Genomic DNA, 19,599 nt, shown 5'->3' with positions numbered 1-19,599 from the left:
ATATACTTTAGTTGTAGGTGGACAATACCTTTATTTTATTTTAATGTGGCACTAAGGATCAAACCTAGTGCCTCACGTGTGCTAGGCAAGTGCTATACCACTGAGCCACACCCCCAGCCCTGCTCTTTCTCTCATAAGGACACAATGTCTAAGGAGGTGCCCTATGGATGAGGATGATGATACAGAACTGTGCTGGGCCCTGACTCAGGGTCAGGTCAGCTCTGTGCCCTTGACATGCATTAGCTCCTTTAGCCCTCACAGCAACTGGCGAAGACTGCTGGGCAGCCAAGCGAATTTACTTCCACGTGCTCAAATTCCTACTAGGAATGGGAGGAATGCTGTGTACTACTTCCTGAACACAGAAATACTCCCAGTTCTCTCCTGCTCTGCCAGCTGGCTGCAGAGCCACAAAGTAGGAGGAGTCGGATCCCCAAATGACCTCATGGAGAGGAGGCAGCTGACCAGCTAAATACCTCCCAGGACAGCTGAATGGCAAGAAGTACATCTTTATTGTGCTGTGCTATTACATATTTGGGTCTCACTGTCACCACAGCTGAGACTCCTGTATAAATATTAGGAAATAGAGGCCCAGAGATGCTAAGTCACCTGCCCAGGTTCACATAGCTAAAAAGTGACATAGGCATGTTTTGAACCCAATGGTCAGACTACAGTCCCATGAGGTTAACTCTAGTCCCTGCTGATGAGTCAGTTGCCCCTCCTCCAATTCCTTTCGGATGTGCCACAGTTCACCTTTGCTAGACTCCAGGGAAATAAGCTTCTCAGCATGGGGAGGATCCCAAACCCATTTCCAGGAATGCAGGGATCCCAGCTTTGCCAACAACCCCATGGGGATAGAGTTATCCATTCCTCTCAGCCCTCTGGGACTCAGGATCGGCCCCTCAGTTCCCTCCTCACCCAGAACCAAGGGCTCTGCGCCTTCAGTGAGGTACCTTGCTGTAGGGCTGGCTGCACACAATCTTGACCCGGTCCCAGCGCTTCTCTGCGGCAGCCCGGACCAACTTGTCAGGCCCAAAAATGCGAACACGGTTGGGGTTTGCACCACTGCGGCTCTCAGAAGGGGACATGAAGGATGAGGTTACCAGAAGGACCTGAGAGAAGAAGGCATGGTGAATGAGAACCAGGGCTGGCTGCTTTAGATGACACCTCCTAGGGGCTAGGCAAGAGGACAAGGGACCCAAGGGTATGCGGTAGGGGACGATTAGACTCTAGCTTGAGCCTGGACACTTCCAGACCCAGTAAGTATTGACTTGACACAGGTTTCCAAGGTACTTTTAAAATACCTATCCATCTATCTATCTATCTATCTATCTATCTATCTATCTATCTATCTATCTATCTATCTATCTATCTATTTTTTAGTTGTAGTTGGACATAATATCTTTATTTATTTATTTACTTACTTATTTTTTATGTGGTGCTGAGGATCGCATGTGCTGGGCAAGCGTTCTACCACTGAGCCACAATCCCAGCCCCGACTATCTTTATATATATTTAAAAAATTTATTTGTGGTGATCAAATACGGAGCCTTATGCACACTAGGGCAAGCACTCTACCACTGACCTACACCGCACCACCAACTTCTATCCCCAACCCACAATATAGATATATATGCATGTTTTTAAATTGATACATATCAATCGCACAGATTTATGGGGTACAGTGTGACATTCAATACATGTAAACAGTGTGCAATGATCACATCAGGGTAACTGGCACATTTCTTTGCATTGGGAACATTCAAAATTCTCTCTACTAGCTATTTTGAAATGTACAATTAATTCTTGCCAACTGTGATTATTCTGTGCTATGGAGAAGTCATTCTTCCTATCCAACTGTAACCCTGCACCCATCAGCCATTCTCTCTCCACCCCTCCTCTCACACACCCTTCCCAGGATCTAGGAACCACTCTTCTATTCTCTATTTCCTATTTGAGATCAACTGTTAAGCTTCCCTCCTTAAGTGAGAACATGTGGTGTTTGTCTTTCAGTACTTGGCTTATTAACTTAACATGATTTCTTGCAGTACCATCCATGTTGCTGCAAATGACAGAATTTCATTCTTTCTTTCTTTTTTCTTTTTTTTTTTTTTTTGGTACTGGGGCTTGAACTCAGGGCACTCAGCCACTGAGCCACATCCCCAGCCCTATTTTGTATTTTATTTAGAGACAGGGTCCCACTGAGTTACTTAGTGCCTCACTTTTGCTGAGTCTGGCTTTGAACTCACGATCCTCCTGCCTCAGCCTCCTGAGCCACATACACCACCATGCCCAGCTAGAATTTCATTCTTTTTATGGTGGAATAATATTCCGTTGTGGATATAAGCAATGTTTCCTGTATCTCTTCGTCCACTGCTGGATACTGCAATTGATTTCATATCTTGGCTATTGTGAATCACGCTGCAATAAACATGGGGATATGTTTATATTATGCAGAAATATCTTAACATACTGATTTTTATTTCTTGTGGGTATTCACCCAGGAGTGGGATTGCTGGATCATATGGTAGTCCAAAGGACTCTTTCTAACCTCTGGATCTGAATGATCCTTCTCTGAACTCTTCCATGGAGTTTTAACATCAGACAATATGGCAGGCTACATGTCTAAGGAACTCTCCCAGCAGAGAGTATTCATAGTGACTGGCACAATATTCAAATGCCTTTGGAAATGCATGGCTGAGTCAGTGGAAAGGCTAAGAGAATTACAGGAGGCCAGAAATGATAAAGCAGAATCCAAAAATGCAGGGAACAGCGTCAATTATTAAGTGATTGCTTCTCCACTCACACCCACCTCACCCTTGGCACTATGATGTGGGCTGCCCTTGGTGAAGGACATTTCTGTTGCCCACTACACCTTACCAGGCCCTGCCAATAGGGGGAGCTAGAGACAAGGGGAAGAGAAACAGCCTCACTGGGCTGCAAGGTATGAGGAGAGGGCTCTGCTCCTTCTTGTCCATTTGCAGACTCTAGGAGCACACCAGGACACAGCTACTGAGGATCTTTCCTACAGCCCCAGATTAATCCAGTTTACAGCTTCCTGACATCTGTGGAGCCAGCCTCATCCTGCCTCTCTCAGGGACACCAGAGGCAGTGGATGGGAGAACAACTCCTCCTTGGGATCTGAGTTTAGGCCTCCCCACATGTAGCCACCCCACCTTTGGTTTCTAACCATGTACATTTCATTAATTCCAGCTTCTCCAGTTCCTGCAATCCTAGAAGCTGCTCTCTGCTGTTGCTTCTTCATTAGACCTCAGGCTGGAAGGAAACCTAGCTACTAATTCTTCACATTATGTTCCCTTTGCTAAAGCAACTGGTGTGGTCTCCTGGTGGGGGCATGCCCGCAATGGCAGCACTGATTTTTCTGGTCTATCCTGATGCTAATGCCAGTTGGCACAGAACTTGATTTTAAAAGGCCCTGGTCTCTGCTTCCTGTGGCCAAGTCCTGAGCTGCTTTCCTCCACCATTCCCTTCTGCCATGATATTCTGCCTCACCTTGGGCCCAGAGCAATGCTGTCACCCGTCTATGAACTGCAGCTTCTAAAACCATGAGCAGCAAATAATCCTTTTCTCCTCGATATTCTTGTCAGGTCTTTTGGTCACAGCAGTAAAAAAGCTTGAATGTGTAATCCTTGGTTTTCTAAATGAACCTGTGCCTGTACTGAAAATCAAAGATATAAATAAAGGGCCCTGAGTGGTTTGGTAGAGAAGACGAGACAGAGCCTGGCCCCCAAGCAAAGAAGATGGCACCTCAGAGATCACTGCCACATCACAGAGAGCTGGGATCCTCAAAGGGTAACATTCTCAGTAGGTAAATTAGGGGAAATTGTGCCTATGGAAACAGTCTAGAAGAACTATCTTGGCCTTCACTGAGAAAAGGAGAAAAATTCTCTCTGCAGAACTCCCAGTCACAAATCTTACTCTCAAACATTTGCAGTTAAAACTTATACTGCCAGGCTGGGGCTGTAACTCAGTGGTAGAGCGTTTGCCTTGCATTTGTGGGGCACTGGGTTCGATCCTCAGCACCAGATGAATTACCGCCTGACCCAGGGGAACTCGTCTTTGGAGGACTGAACTTCAAAGCATGCCCTGAGAGGATTCCCACAGATAGATGCCCAAAGAACAGAAGTCAATGATTAAACACACACACACACACACACACACACACACACACACACACACACGCATGCACCTCTGGGATGCAGCTGCCCTTGACTTAGGGTCAGCAGAAACCAAACTTATTCAAATTATAAAACATACAACATAAAAATAACTCTATTTAATCATTTAAAGAAATAATGGAGTTACTGATAGTATGACAAAGGAACAAAAGACAATCAGACCTGACCAAGATGTTTTGAAAGAGAAGAAGGTGTGTACCCAACATAACAGAATAAATCATGATTGATTCAAACAACCCCATCCCTCTGCCAGTGGTTGGACTGTGATCCAGTTCTATCCAGTCAGAGAGAAGAGGAAGGCTGCTTGGGGCTTCTAGGAAAGATTTTCTTTGTTCAATAAAGAGAAACAGAGGAAGGAAGAGGGCTACTGCATTTCTGCCATCCGCCTCCCCTCCCACTTCTTGCTTTGGATGTTACCAAGTGATAGATGGAGCAGCAACTATCATCTTGTGACCATGAGGCCAAATCCAAAAGAATCAAAGAGATGCCAATGAAACACTCTAACTTCGTTACGCTGCCAGATCAACTCTGGGCCTGCCTAATGCTAGACCCCCAAGGAAAAGGGGTCCTTCCTTTTTCCTTCCTTAGGAAAGAACAAATTATATTTCCAGATCCAATAAGAAACTTTTGACTAGGTGTATTCTGTTACTTAGGCTCTTTTTTAAATGACATACTGTGAAATTTATAAAATTAGAAAATAAAGGCCTTTTGCTGAGAAAAATGCAGAATATAACTACATGTCTCTTTGTGGCCAGCTCTGTTTGTGAAAAGAAAACAACAAAGACAAAGAAATCATAAGAAGGGAAGCTATCACCCTGGCCTTGACTGTATTTGCTTATAAAAGGCCTATTCTCAGCTGGGTGTGGTGGTCCATGCTTGTAATCTCCGCAATTCTAGCAGCTGACATGGAAGGATTGCAAGTTCGAGGCCAGCATCAGCAATTCAGCAATTCACTGAGGACCTAAGCAACTTAGCAAGACTTTGTCTCTCTCTCTCTCTCACACACACACACACACACACACACACACAAAAGGGGGGGGGCTGGGGATGCAGTTCAGTGGATGCTCCTGGGTTCAATCCCTAGTACCAAACACTTAATTTTTTTTTTTTAAAGGCCTGATTCTGAGGACAGGGAAGCTGAATTTCTCACCTGATGACTGGAATAAAAGGATAATGCAGACTGTGGCAGCAACTACTGTCCACACTAAGAGGCAGATTTCCTCTGTGTATCTCCTCCCATTTGATGTAAAGAGATATCCACTCTGGTTGTCAGACTTGCACCATCCAATGCTGCCTTTAAGCTTCCAAAATTAAATCTTTTACCTCTAGTCCGTACTAACCCTAGAACTCCTTTGTACAGTTTAGAGGGTGAAGAAAGAACATGTTGGCTTTGTAGAAAATGACATTGGTTATTGCTATAATGTGCCTCATGCTTGATTTGTAGGTGATGTTAACCTTGACCACACCTGCTCCACCCTTTTACCTTTTCTTTCTTGGTTCTTCCAGCTATATCTAATTTCTCAGTGGAAACCAAGCACTAAGACCCAGAGACCTCAATTCAGTTGTGGCTAGAAGTTGTAACAGAATAGAACCAGAGCAGAAATTTAACTAGAAACCTTGAAAGGCCAGGCTTGGTGGCGCAATCCTGTAATTCCAGTGGCTCAGGAGGCTGAAGAAGGAGGATTGAGAGTTCAAAGCCAGCCCCAGCAAAAGTGAGGCACTAAGCAACTAAATAAATACAACTCAACTAAATAAAATACAACATAAGACTGGGGATGTGGCTCAGTGGTTGAACGTCCCTGAGTTTAATCCTGGGTATTTAAAAAACAAACAAGCAAACAAAAAACCTTGAAAGGCCAGGTGCCACCAATGCACACCTGTAATACCAGTAAAATGTTTGGTAAAATATTCCAGTGGCTAGGGAGGCTGAGGCAGGAGGATCACCGCCAGCCTAAGCAATTTCTCAAGGCCCTAAGCAACTCAGCAAGACCCTGTCTCTAAATAAAATATATTTAAAAAAAGGGGGGGGGCAGGGGATGTGGCTCAGTGGTTAAGCATCCCAGAGTTCAATATCCAGTACAAAAAAAAAACCACACCTTGAAAGAATAAAACTGTCAGCATAGGTGTTTTTGGACCTTGGGAAGACAAAACTCTGAGCTATCCAGTCCTCCTTTCTAGAAAGGCAAGCAAAGCAAAACAAACACCAGATATGATAATCTTAGCTTAAAATGCACTTATTCTGGGGCTGGGGTCGTAGCTCAGTGGCAGAGCACTTGCTTAGCATGTGTGAGGCACTGAGTTCTATCCTCAGCACCACATACAAAAAATAAGCAAATAAAACAAAGGCATGTTGTCCATCTACAACTACAAATACAATTTTTAATGCACTTATTCTGTTTTTATCATTATAAAGAATAACACTGATCTGCCAAGAGGAGAACTTTTTCACAATAGTTCCAAAGACTGCTGACTTATCTCACCTTGAGAATAAAAATATTTATTATAAGAAACTTCATTTGGTAAAATGTTCCTTGTAGCCAGGAACCATAATCCCAACAACTGAGGCAGGAGTATGAAAGTTCAAGGTCAGCCTCAGCAACTTAGGAAGACCCTGTCTCAAAATAAAAAATAAAAAGGGCTAGGGATGTAGCTCATGGATAGAACTATGTCAATTCCCAGTATTGAGAAAGAAAAAAATTCCCTGTACAACAGAAAACGTTGATAAAATTGAACATGCTTTTGTGATTTAACAAAAATCTCTCAACTGGAACAGAAAAAAACTTCCTCAGACTGACATCTAAAAATATATATATATATATAAATATATATAATCAACCAATCAAAACAGCCTCAGCAACTTAGTAAGGCCCTGAGTAATCAGTGAGCCCCTGTCTCCAAATAAAACATAAAAGAGGCTGTGGATGTGGCTCAGTGGTTAAGAGCCCTTGGGTTAAATTCCCGGTACCAAACAAACAAACAAACCTACAGTCATATTTAATGGTGAAAGACTCAATGCTTCCCCCTTAATATCAGGAACAAGGCAAGGGTGTTCACTTCGCCACTTCCATTTAACACTGCACTAGAGGTACTAGTCAGTCATCATGGCAGCATGGGAAAAAGAAGAGTGGAAAGGAGGCCGGCATGAGATCCACACCTATAATCTAAGCTACTCAGGAGGCTGAGGCAGGAGGATTGCAAGTTCAAAGCTAGCCTGGGCAACTTAGTGAGATCTTGACTCAAAATAAAAAGGGCTGGGGATATAGCTCAGCACCCCTGGGTTCAATTCCCAGTGGAAGGAAGGAAGGAAGGAAGGAAGGAAGAAGAGAAAAGAAAAAGTGTTTTTAGGAAAAACTCACTGAAATATGCAGGAATTAAGGGAATTAAGGAGCATCATATAATTTATGATACTCACTTCAGGAAAAAATATGCACGTGTTAACTTTAGGGTCTCTAGTGCTGGGGATATAGCTCAGTTGGTAGGGTGCTTGCCTTGAGGCCCTGGATTCAATCCCCAGCACCACAAAAAACAAATAAAAACAACTTTGGGGACTCTAAGTGAAGAGTATATGAAAATTCTTTGCACTACTTTTGCAACTTTCCTGTAAATCTGAAATCAATCAACAAAGTAACTGACAAGCTTTTTATACTTTATATGGAAATAAATGCAAAGATCTTAAATAGCCCAAAAGAATCTTGAAGCAGGCTAGCATTAGAAGTCCAACACAGCTTGATTTCAGCATTTACTTTTTCTATTAAGACAGTGTGGTATAATCCCATCAGCTCAGGAGCTGAGGCAGGAGGATTGCGAGTTCAAAGCCAGCCTCAGCAAGTTGAAGATCTTATGATGAGGGAGATTGCCCAGGATTACCCAATGGGCCCAATGTCATCATGAAGGTTTCTCTTCTCTTTTCTTCTCAGAGATGAAGTCTTGCTATGTTGTCCAGGCTGGTCTTGAACCCCTGGGCTCAAGGGATCCTCCCACCTCAGTCTCCCAGAAGCTGAAAATACATGTATCAGCATGCCCAGCTCATCACAAGGGTCTTTTTATAAGAAAGAGGCAAGAAAGCCGGAGTCAGGGCAGAAATGATGATGGAAGCAGATGTTACAGTAATAGAAGTGTTAGTTTAGATGGAAGAGGCCAGCAGGTGGCCCCTAGAAGCTGGAAGAGACAAGAAGATGAATTCTCCCCTGGAGCCTCACAAAAGAACGCAGTCCTGTCGATACTTGATTTTCGCCCAGTGAGACGGATTCTAGCCTTCTGATGTCCACAATTGTAAGATAATAAATTTGTGTTATTTGAAGCCATTGAGTTTGCAGTGATTGTTACAGTAGTGCCAGGAAACTCACACAGAGACCATTATTACTCTGGGCATACAATTATTTCCTATAGGACACAAAAGACACTAAGCATTTAAAATAATAAAAATAACCCTTGAGAGGCTGGACTTCCTCAGCTCTGCTCAGCAGAAGGCACTAATAATGTAGTTCAGTGGCAGAATGCCTGCCTAGCAGGTGCACGGTTCTGGATTCCCTAGAGCCATCGCCCCCACACACGTGCATTGTTAAGACATTGAAAAGGCAAATCACAGACAAAAAGACAAAATAAAGAACAAGCCAAAGACTTGAGTAGACGCTTCATAACAAAGTACATGAAATGTATATAAAGTTTTTACTTTTCAGGAAAGTGTAAATCAAAACCACTAAGCATCATTTGAATGCTTAAAAGTAAAAATAAAAATACTGCCACTGCCAATTAACAATAGGCAAAGATGCAGGGCAACTAGAACTTTCAAACACTTCTGAAGGGAACAGAAAATGGTGCAACCACTTTGGAAACCTGTCAATATCTAATAAGATTAAAATATATTTACTCTTAAGACTCCACAACTCAACTTGTAGGTATTATCCAAAATAAATGACAACTTATCTCCATACGGAGACTTCTACAGAATGTTCATAGAAGATTTATTCCTAATAGTGAAAAACTGAGGGCTTTGGGGGTGTAGCTCAGTAGTAGAGCATTTGCCTACCATGCAGGAGGCCCTGGGTTCCATCCCCAGTACCACAAAAAGAAAACAAAATCAAAACTGGAAATAGCCCAGATGCCTACGAACACAAGAGCAGATAAACAAACCATGGAATATTCCTATAATAGAATATATAATATATATAGAATAGAATATATATAATATATATAGAATAGAATATATAATATATAATAGAATATAATAGTTCCTATTCAGCAACAAGATGGAACAAACCACTGGCATCTGCACAATGTGGAAGAATGCCAAAAAAGAATATATAATGTGAAAGAACCAGTCACCAAAAAGATACACACTGCAAGAGTCCACTGACATGAAATTAGTGGTCAGGAAAACCTATCTATAGTGACAGAAAATAACTCAGAGCTTGTCTTAAACTGGAGTCAGAAGAGTGGACTGCAGGGGACACAGGGAACTGTAAGGAATGCTGGAAATGCTTGGGGGGCTTTTACACTGGGTATACATATATCAAAACTTTTTCCCCGCACGTGCAGGTCTATGCATTTCATTGTATACAAAATATACCTCAATTAAAAACTTTCTTCCTATAACAAATGTATCTTGTAGAAAACTGGTTTGTTCACTCAGACTTTGTGAACAGGAGGTTTATTTCTACCCACCCCCGATTAACAAGCTGAATAACTAGCACCTTACAAATCCAGTTCTAATAACTCAACCAGTGAAAAAGGGACCGTGTAAGCCAGGTGCAGTGGCAGCACCTTAGTTCCAGCTACCCAAGAGGCTGAGAGGGATGGCTTGAGCCCAGGAGTTCAGGGATGGACTGGGCAACACAGCACGATCACATCTTTAAAACATTAAAAAATAAGATATCTGTAATAGAGCTAAAGGCATTCCTTCTTGTAAACATTTGTTGCAAATGAAATGCCTAACAGAGGCGTCCCAAATGACGCTGAATCTCAAATGCCAGGGAATCTGGGAGAACGCTGGGGACCTGACAAGAGAAGAGCAGCTTTGCTCTCAAGCAGCAACTAAACTCCAGAACCCAGCAAGAGTCTCTGTTTTTTATGCAGCATGACATAAGCAACTGGCTCTTCCCTGATGGCCCTTCACCACCCATGTCTGCTCTCTGTCTTCTCTGCACACCTGGCAACCCTCCAGAAAGCAGCTAAAGGATATGACTTCACCCTTGCAAGGAACGCCAGAGGCCCTACAGGGACAGGCAGAGGTCAGCATCTCCCAGGCCCGCTTACCTCATAGTCTTGCTCGCCGGCCCCTCCAGCCGAGCTGCCCACCAGCACCTCTACAAAGGCTGAGCCATCATTCCCGATGTCCACGCTGTGTATCTGCTCCTCCTTCTCCAACTGTGGGCAGGGAGAAAGGCCACCATCAATGTCTGCTGTATCTTTGGGCCTGCTGTGGGGGCCAGAGACTGAAAAAGAGATCACCCCCATTTGGGCTGCCATGTCCCCTGCAATGTCATCTATGTGTCAATGGGGAACAGTGCCACTGTGTTCCTGCGGGTTGGATAGAGCATGGCATGACCCAGGTGAATACCAAGCAAATACATCTTGGTCTCTTCAGACTCCACATGCCACATTTATAACTTCATTGAACTCATCTCACAGACTCCACAGAAGCTCCTAGAAGAGACGGATGGATGGATGGAGGCTTGTCCAGTTTTGCTCATTACTGATTCCTCAGTTTGAATCCCAGATCTGCCACACACTAGCTGTGTCACCTTGCTGGCTAACCTCCTGGAGCCTCAGTTTCCTCATCTATAAAACAGGGCTGATCACACTGAAGACCATGCACAAAAATAACATGGTCACAGGGCATGGCACGTAGTAGGTGCTCAACCACTGTCAGTTAGGAAGTATTAGTAATTGATGCTGGATAGTTATTTGTTAAAAGAAAGGAAGACCTATCTATAATAAGAACTCCCTCGGGATCGGCTATTCCTTCCTGACAGCTGGAGCTGCACAGAGCCGTGCAGAGGTGGGAGCAGTCAGGAAATACTGATGCAAACCTCCTGCCTTCCGGCTGGGGGCTCTTTCACTAGGACCCCAGAATATTGAGTTATTATGTCTTCAAAGATCCCTAGTCCACCACTCTCTGCTGCCCTGCCCTGTCCCCCAGAGACTATCTGCTGCTCCCATCTCCTCTCTCACCTTCCAGTCAGGAAGTCACCAAGACTTCGTTTGCCTGATGCGACAAAAAGGAACATAGCTTTATGGGAGGAAGGAGCCTGAACTTGGGGTGAGACAGACCTGGGTTCCAAACCTAGCCCTGTCATTTCCAATCTGAATCCAACATCTCTGAAAAGCAGCCAGGCAAACGGGAAGGGTCAGCCTAACAATCCTTCTCCTGAAGGGAGAGGAGGTGCCCAGGCAAAAACTGCAATAAATGCCGCCAGCACCTGAGTGCTCGCAAGGTGCCAGATGGGCAAGAACAACACAAGCTGCTGCTCGCCTCACTGCGCTCTGCCAGGCAGGTGCTATAATTATCTCCAACTGAGGAGCCACAGACAGGAAGCACTTACGTAAGTCACAGGGAACCCAGGCAGGCTGGCTACTGAGTGCGTGCACTCCTGCACCACAGCACTACCGGGCGGAGGAAGAGGCACCAAGGGCAGGGCCTTCCCAAGGCTCAGCCCTGCTGGCCTCCTGCAAGCCAGGTCACCTCCTCCAGCTACATGGGCTGCTTCCTGTCCAGGAAACGCTGGCTCCTTCCCTCCTCAGGGTCCTGGCACATGTCCCTCCCCGCTTCCCCCAGGCCACTCTTCCCCCACTCCTTCGCATTGCTGGTACCTTCCACCCTTTAGGTCTCTGCTCAAATGTCACCTTTTCAGACTAAAGGATTCTCCCTCACCTCCTTCCAGGAACCACTTTCTATTCCTAAGCCACTTGGTATTCCCTCCTTCAATTTTTTTCTTGGTTTATATTAGCTAACATTTGTCCCCCTCTCTAGTGTTGGTAGTGCCGGGGGTGGAACCCAGGGTCTTGCACGTGGTAGGCAAGTGATCCACCACTGAGCTACTTCCCACACTAGACATTGTTTTAAGATTTTTTTTTTTTTTTAAGATGGACACAACATCTTTACTTTATTTATTTATTTATTTTATACAGTGCTGAGGATCCAACCCAGTGCCTCACATGAGCGAGGCAAGCGCTGTACCACTGAGCTATAACCCCAGTCCCACAGTAGACTTTTAACCCCATTAAAGCAAGGACAATGTCTGAGTTGTTCCGAGCTGTGTACCAATGTCAAGAACAGGGTCTGGGGCTGGGGTTGTAGCTCAGTGGTAGAGCACTTGCCTGGCATGTGTGAAGCACAGGGTTCGATTCTCAGCACCATATACATATATAAAAATTCACTGACAACTAAAACAATATTAAAAAAACAACAACAAGGTCTGGTCCTTCCCAGTTCTACTTGCTTACTGCCGTGTGATCCTAGAGCAAAAGATTTCATTTCATCCCTGTTGCTTGCTTCCTAACTCGTAAAGTGGGGACAGTCTACCTCAAGGGTGATATTCTCTTCCTCATAAGTAAAAACAGTTGTACATAGAAGGGGCCCAAACAGTTATCAACCAATGAATGGATCAACATTGTGTAGCATATTTTTCTTATTTATTATTTTTGTCTTTCCTTTCCACTATATAGTGTATTAATGGAATATTATTCAATTAAAAAGAAAGATGAGGGCTGGGGATGTGGCGCAGTGGTAGAGCACATGCTTAGCATGCTATAATATGATGAACTTCAAAATCATTACACTAAGTAAATGAAAGCAGACATGAAAGACCACATGTACATTTACACGAAATGCCAAAAAGGCAAATCCATAGAGATAGAAAGTAGATCAGTGGTTGCCAAGGGTAATCTGGGGATGGCATGTAGGAAGTGACTGCTAAATGGTTATGTGGTTTCTTTTGGGGATGATGAAAATAATCGCAGTTAGATCGTGGAGACTCTGTCAATATACTAAAAACCACTGGATGATACATTTTAAGTGGTCAGAGTGGTGCATTTTATGTTGTGTGACGTTTATCTCAAAAAAGGAAGGGAGTTCTCAGGAAGGGTCATCTGTCAGAAGAAAGTTCAAGCACAGGGTGACCGTCATCTGCAGCCCAGGTCTGTGAGAATGCTCTTTTCTCAGGAAGACACAAAGCACGAGAGGAAACAAATGATATACAGAAGTTTCTGAGAGACATATTGTGAAAAAAAAGTTACATGAAATGTAATGTTAAACACTATTTAAAAGAATAGGGGGGACTTTATATAAAGTGACAGTGGGATTGCATGATACAGTTCTTCATTAAAAGAAGAAAAAGTGGGGCTGGGGTCATGGCTCAGTGGTATAGCACTCGCTTAGCACATGTGAGGCCCTGGGTTTTATCCTTAGTACCGCATTAAAAATTTTTAAAAAATAAAATAAAGGTATTTTGTCCAACTACAACTAAAAAATAAAATTTTTTTTAAAAAAGAAAAAGAAAAGAAAGTAAGGAGAACAGTCTATATACAGTGTGTGTGTGTGTGTGTGTGTGTGTTACCAGGGATTGAACTCAGGGGCACTTAACCACTGAACAACATCTGCAGCCCTATTTTGTACTTTATTTAGAAACAGAGTCTCACTGAGTTGCTTAGTGCCTCACCACTGCTGAGGTTGGCTTTGAACTCACATCCTCCCAACTCAACTTCCTGAGCTGCTAGGATTACAGGCGTGTGCCACTGCACCCCGCATATACCATGTATTTTTTATTTCCTTTTTTATTTTCCATTGCTGGGGATTAAACCCAGAGCTTCACACTGGGTTTAGGCATGTACTATACCACTGAGCTACACCCCCAGCCCCAATTTTTTTTTACACTATATATTTTTTAAAAGGAGTGGAGAAGGTAGTTATATACACTTGTATATGTACAGAACAAGCCAGGCAGAAAACAATGAACTGCTAACAGTGAGGCCCTGGGTAGCAGGAGTGACTGGAGGGAAGAGGAAACATATTGGAGGGACAGGGAGATATTATTTTTTCAAAAAGTAAAGATAATAAAACTATACTGGTTATGTCCACAGAATGGAATGTTATATAGAAATGAAAAGGAACCATCTCTAGGTACACCCAACACCACAGATGACATTCACTATGTAGAGCACAAGAGGCCAAACACGTACTGCACGATTCCACTTATGGAAAACTCAAATCAGGCACAACTCATCCATGCTGTTAAATATCAGGACGGCCAGGAGTAGTGGTGCACAATTGTAATCTCAGTGACTCCAGAGGCTGAGGCAGGAGGACTGCAAGTTCTAGGATAGCAAAACCTGTAGCAATTTGCTGAGACCCTATCTCAAAATAAAAACTAAAAAAGGACTGTAGCTCAGTGGAAAAGTGCTCCTAGGTTCAATCTCTAGTACCAATAATAACAACTATAATAATAGGGCTGGGGTTGTGGCTCAGTGGTAGAGCGCTCACCTAGCACTTATGAGGCACTGGGTTTGATCCTCAGCATCACATAAAAATAAATAAACAAAATAAATGTTAAAAATAATTATAATGATAAAAATTTTTTAAAAATCCACGACATTGGTTACCCTTTATGGGGGATAGTGACAGGAAGGAGCATAAAAGGACTTTGAGGGTCAGGCAGATTCTGTACTTGACTTGGCTTTGAGTATATAAGCTACAGTTTGAAGATTCATTGAACTCTACACTTACAAGTGCAATTTGTTATGTGTATGTTACACATTTAAAACAAACCAAAACAAAAGGTAAAAATGAATTTAAAACACTACAGTCATGAACTGAGTGATTAGGAAACCATCCCAAACCAAAACCAAGATGTGTGTCACCACGCTGTTCAACACTGCTTCTAAAGAAAGCGCCTGCAGCGGTGCACAGGGGTTCCATCTGGATCATGTGCTGGCCGTGCCCTCCAGAGCAGGGAGAGCTGCTCCTCCAGTCTCTCCAACGGAGTCCCTGTCTCCTCCCCAGGAGTGGCAGGCAAAGAGGTTGAACTCCTTGCCTTGGGAGCAGGTGACCAATTGGTGACAAACCTCCTATAGCTGCTACCAAAAAAAAAAAAAAAAAAAAAGTGTGTGGGGCTGTTACAAGCAGAGGGGACTGAACCCTGTAGCAACACCAGATGTTGCATAAGATGTTTGGAAATGTAGTAGAAAACCCACAGAGAAGACTACTGCCTCAATGTCCAAAAATTTCAGCCTTATCATTCACTTCCAAAGAACCAAAATTAGCACAGGGTGAATTTGGAGCTACCCTGCATTTTGACAACTGTCAGATGCAATCAGATTTCCCCATTAAAGACGTTAACAACTGACGTGGCGCTGGGTACTGGTCTCCCTGCTGCTCTGCCTGGCCCCTGGGGTTTATTCTCAACATGGAATCAGAAGGATCCTGTGAAGACTTAAGTCAGATCCTGTCCTTCCTCTGCTCAGAGCCTCCAGCAGCTCCCAAGTCACCCAGAGTAAAACCTTAAGTCCTTACAATGATTTTCCAGGCTGAGTGTTTTGGGGGTAGACCTCACCCCACTAGCTCGTCTCCTATTTCGTCACCCTGGCAAACCCCACTCCAGCCATCTGGGCCTCCTTGTGCTCCTCCAGTGTATCCAAGGGAGTCTCTGGCTCCTCCCCAGATATGTGCACAGCTCACTTTTCAACAGCATCACCTTCTTGGGGGAGTCTTCCTTGACCATCGCCCATGTAAATAAAAAATTTGGGGTTACCAGCCCTCCCCTGCTGGGCACCCCCATTCCCTTTAATTGTTAAATCCCTTTCACTGGGGGCTGGGGATGTGGCTCAAGCGGTAGTGTCCTCGCCTGGAATGCTTGCGGTCCAGGTTCGATCCTCAGCACCACATACAAACAAAGATGTCGTGTCCGCCAAAAAATAAAAATATTTAAAATTCTCTCTCTCTTAAAAAAAAAATCCCTTTCACTGCACTTATCTGATGTCGGTTCTGTTTATTGGTTTATTTTCCATCTTTCTGTACTGGTATAACAGCGCCACAGGACTGATTTTTTTTGGGGGGGGGGAGGGGCTAGTGCTTATCACTGCTATACAGTCCCAGGGGCTAAAATAGTGCTTTGTCTACAGAAAACACTTAATAAATACTTGTAGAATAAATAAGTAAATGAAAGAACTAATAAATCTGCTTACCCTGAGTGTACGAGCTAGTCTTCACGGTGACAACTTTTTTTTTTTTTTTTGGTACTGGGGATTGAACCCAGGGGTGCTTAACCACTGAGCCACATCCCAGCCCTTTTCATTTTTTATTTAGAGACAGGGTCTCGCTAAGTTGCTTAGGGCCTTGCTAAGTTGCTGAGGCTGGCTTTGAACTCCAGATCTTCCTGCCTCACCCTCCCAAGCTGCTAGGATTACAGGCGTGTGCCACTGCACCCAGCCACAGTGACAACTTCTATATCTCTATTTCCAGCTTCAGATCTGATCCCTAATACCCAAAATTATATCAAAATTGCACATCCCAGTCAAAATGCATCACCTTCCCAATCTGCTCCCACTCTGGGTTTCCTATTTCAGCGACAGCTGCAATACTCCTCCAGCCTCTTCCAGGCCAATAATTCCTGTGCCTTGGCCCTCTGGCTCCCTCGTGCTCCATGACTTGTCTCTTCTGCCTCCATTTCTCTGTTCCTACTTCAGTTGTGTGAACAAAACCGAATGTCATTTTCCTATGGTCACCTGATCATAAGGAAGCCCAGTAGAGTCATCACCCCATAATAAAACCACAGATCCCTCCCTTTGTACAAACACCTACTTGTTGACAGAGCACTTCTGCAGACATTATGTCACCAAATTTTCACAACCACCTGGTTTTGGATGTCATTATTCCCAATGGACAGATGAGAACAGGTTAAAAGAAATGAAAAAATTTGCCTGAGGTCACAGAGTGAGTAAGCTGGGATTTGAATCCAGGTCCCCAAACTAAAATCATCATCAACCTCGAGCTCCCAGTTTAAAAGACTGGCTCTCAGGCAAGTTACATAACTTCTCTGGACCTCAGTTTCCTCATGTATAAAATGGGAATAAAAACAGACCCTAGGTCATGAGATTTTTATGAGGATTCAATGAATTAAACCATGGGAGGCTGGGCATGGTGGAATACACCTATAATTCCAGCTCCTCAGGAGATTGAGGCAAGAGGATCCTAAATTAGAGGCCAGCCTTGGCAACTTAACAAGACCCCTTCTTCAAAAAAAAAAAAAGGTGGGGGGGGATATAGTTAGTGGTAGAGCAGCCCTGGGTTTACTCCCCAGTACTGCAAAAACAAACCAACCACATGGGGTGTGTAGAATGATGACTGGCAGGTTGTAAAACGCTGAATAATGCTAGTTTTCATTATTATCTTTATGTTAGAGATTTAAGAGATGCTTAAATACCTAAAATAAGTCAGAAAATATTGTAGGTCTGTGTATTTTTCCTGGGAAGAGAATCCTTAGCTTCTACTTTCAAAAGGCTCTCTGACTTGGCACTGAGCAAAAGAGAGACCAAGAATATGTTCAGTACTCGGCACACACCTATAATCCCGGCTACTTGGGAGGCAAAGGCATGAGGATCACAAGTTTGAGGGCAATCTCAGCAAATTAGCGAGACCCTGTCTCAAAACAAAAACTAAAACAGGCTGGGGATATAGCTCAGTGCTCCCTTGAGTTCAATTCCCAGAACCCCCCACCCCAAAAAAAAGAAAGAAAGAAAGAAAGAATATGTTCACAAATAAGCCTTGTTCCTACCAACAGCCTTCCCAAACACTCCTCCATTCAGAACTAAGGAATGTGGTTGGCATCAAGAAAGCCACTGTGTGGAGCTGGGGGGTGTGGTTCAGTGGTACAGAACCTACTTAGCATGCACAACACCCTAGGTTCAATCCCCAGAAAGGGTGGGGGTGGGTAAAAGCCAGTTTATGAAAACCATGTAATATGATAAAGTGGTTAAAAACACTACTACTCAGTTGTGATCTCAAGTCTCAACATTGTCATTTAATAATGGTGAGAATGACCCTAGAAGTCATTTATTAGTGGTGAGAATGAATCATGCCAGGGCACCACCTGACAAAGGGCAGATTTTTCAAACCTACTTAGCTCTCTTCTCCCACCAGTGTCTTATCCCTGACGGAACAGCCTACTTGGAATTCTGTAACTATCTCAGGCCAAACCACCCTTTCCAGCCTGCCTCCCTCCAAATTCACAGGTCTGTGGCTGTGAACTCCGTGAAAGCATATACAAAAAGCACTCAGAATGAAACCAGCCCACATTCCAGAAATGGTAGCTTAGACTGGCCACTTCATTTCCTTTCCTTAGGCTTCAGTTTCACCCTCTTTTAAATGAAGTTGATTTGCTAAATGACCTTCCTGGGTACCTTCCAACCTTGAGCCCACTGATTTTAGAAGGCAGGTACACGACAATGATTCCGTTACAACTGAGGAAACTGAGGCCAGAGCAAGTGGGAACAACCTGCTGAGGGCCACAGAGTGATTCCTAGGGTCATCTCTTGGCCTAGTGCTCGTGTCTCCTTTTCTTCTCTGCTGAGGGAAACAGGGATTGCACTTGCCCATCTCCCAGGGAAGGAAGCTGAGGCCCCAAAGGGAAGGAGACTCAAGGCACTGCCAGATGGCTCAGCAGAATCTGGACCTTGGGATTCTATACCCCCAGTCAGTAGGAGGAAAGGGGAGGGCAGGATCACCTGCAGCACCACCGAGATGGTCTTTTCACCAGCCTTGGCTGCCCGCCATTTCCGGTAAGTGTCAGCCTTGAGAAGGTTCTCTGCACAGTGGGTCTGGAGACAGGAGGAAAGGAGAATTAGGGCGGAGATGAGAGCTCGGCCCTCAGCTTTCAGATCACTCCTCTGAGTCCTCCCAAGCCCTCTAGGCTGCCCCGGACTTAAGTTACCCCGTCTGTCCCCCCACACCCCGCCTAGAGTTTCCACTGGAATTTTCCCTCTGGAAGTTAGCTATGGGTTTCCCTATTCCTCCATTTCTCTCCGGAAGTTCCAAAAGTTCAATTCCACATTTCTCCCAGAATTCACTCACACTCTCTGGAAACCCCATGCCCCTCCTTCGACTTCCACGAAGTTCCCTTTTAGACCCCAAAGTTCTTACGGGGCCCCTTTCATTAATTCCCTTGCATCTTCCAACCTCCCCCACGCCGGTCCCTCACCGAGTCCTGGCTGCTGCAGGACACGACGTGGCGGAGGCGAATCTCTGGCATGTCAAAGTCGGGGGCTTCGCCGGGACGGGAGGATGAAGAAGGGTCCTGGCTTGGGGGCGGGGAGGGAGGGCGCCCTGCGCGGGCTTAAGTGCGCAAGCGCGCGAAGCTTGGGCCTTTCAAACCGCGGCGCGCCGACGCTCGCGTCGACACCGCGCAAGCCC

General features: G+C 44.4%; 1 protein-coding gene across 4 annotated transcripts in view; it reads right to left on the bottom strand.

The window, feature by feature from the left end:
• Window positions 1–19,583, bottom strand: part of Xrcc1 (X-ray repair cross complementing 1) — a 34,777-nt gene extending 15,194 nt beyond the window's left edge. For all 4 annotated transcript variants that reach the window (XR_013430747.1, XR_013430748.1, XM_021735167.3 and 1 more), the window contains exons 1-4: window positions 19,388–19,583; window positions 18,915–19,007; window positions 10,452–10,562; window positions 951–1,109 (exon numbers count right to left, since the gene is read on the bottom strand). Coding sequence is in view for 2 of the 4 variants with exons in the window: in XM_021735167.3 (XP_021590842.2) it covers window positions 951–1,109; window positions 10,452–10,562; window positions 18,915–19,007; window positions 19,388–19,438 (414 nt within the window). In the remaining 2 variants the exon portion in view is untranslated. The remainder of the gene's footprint in view (window positions 1–950; window positions 1,110–10,451; window positions 10,563–18,914; window positions 19,008–19,387) is intronic.
• Window positions 19,584–19,599: the final 16 nt, after the last annotated feature.

Source organism: Ictidomys tridecemlineatus, chromosome 15 (assembly GCF_052094955.1).
Source record: "Ictidomys tridecemlineatus isolate mIctTri1 chromosome 15, mIctTri1.hap1, whole genome shotgun sequence".
In the NCBI taxonomy this organism is placed as follows: Eukaryota; Metazoa; Chordata; class Mammalia; order Rodentia; family Sciuridae; genus Ictidomys; species Ictidomys tridecemlineatus.
The sequence above is the reverse complement of the archived record's forward strand: the minus strand, read 5'-3'. Positions and strand labels throughout refer to the sequence as shown.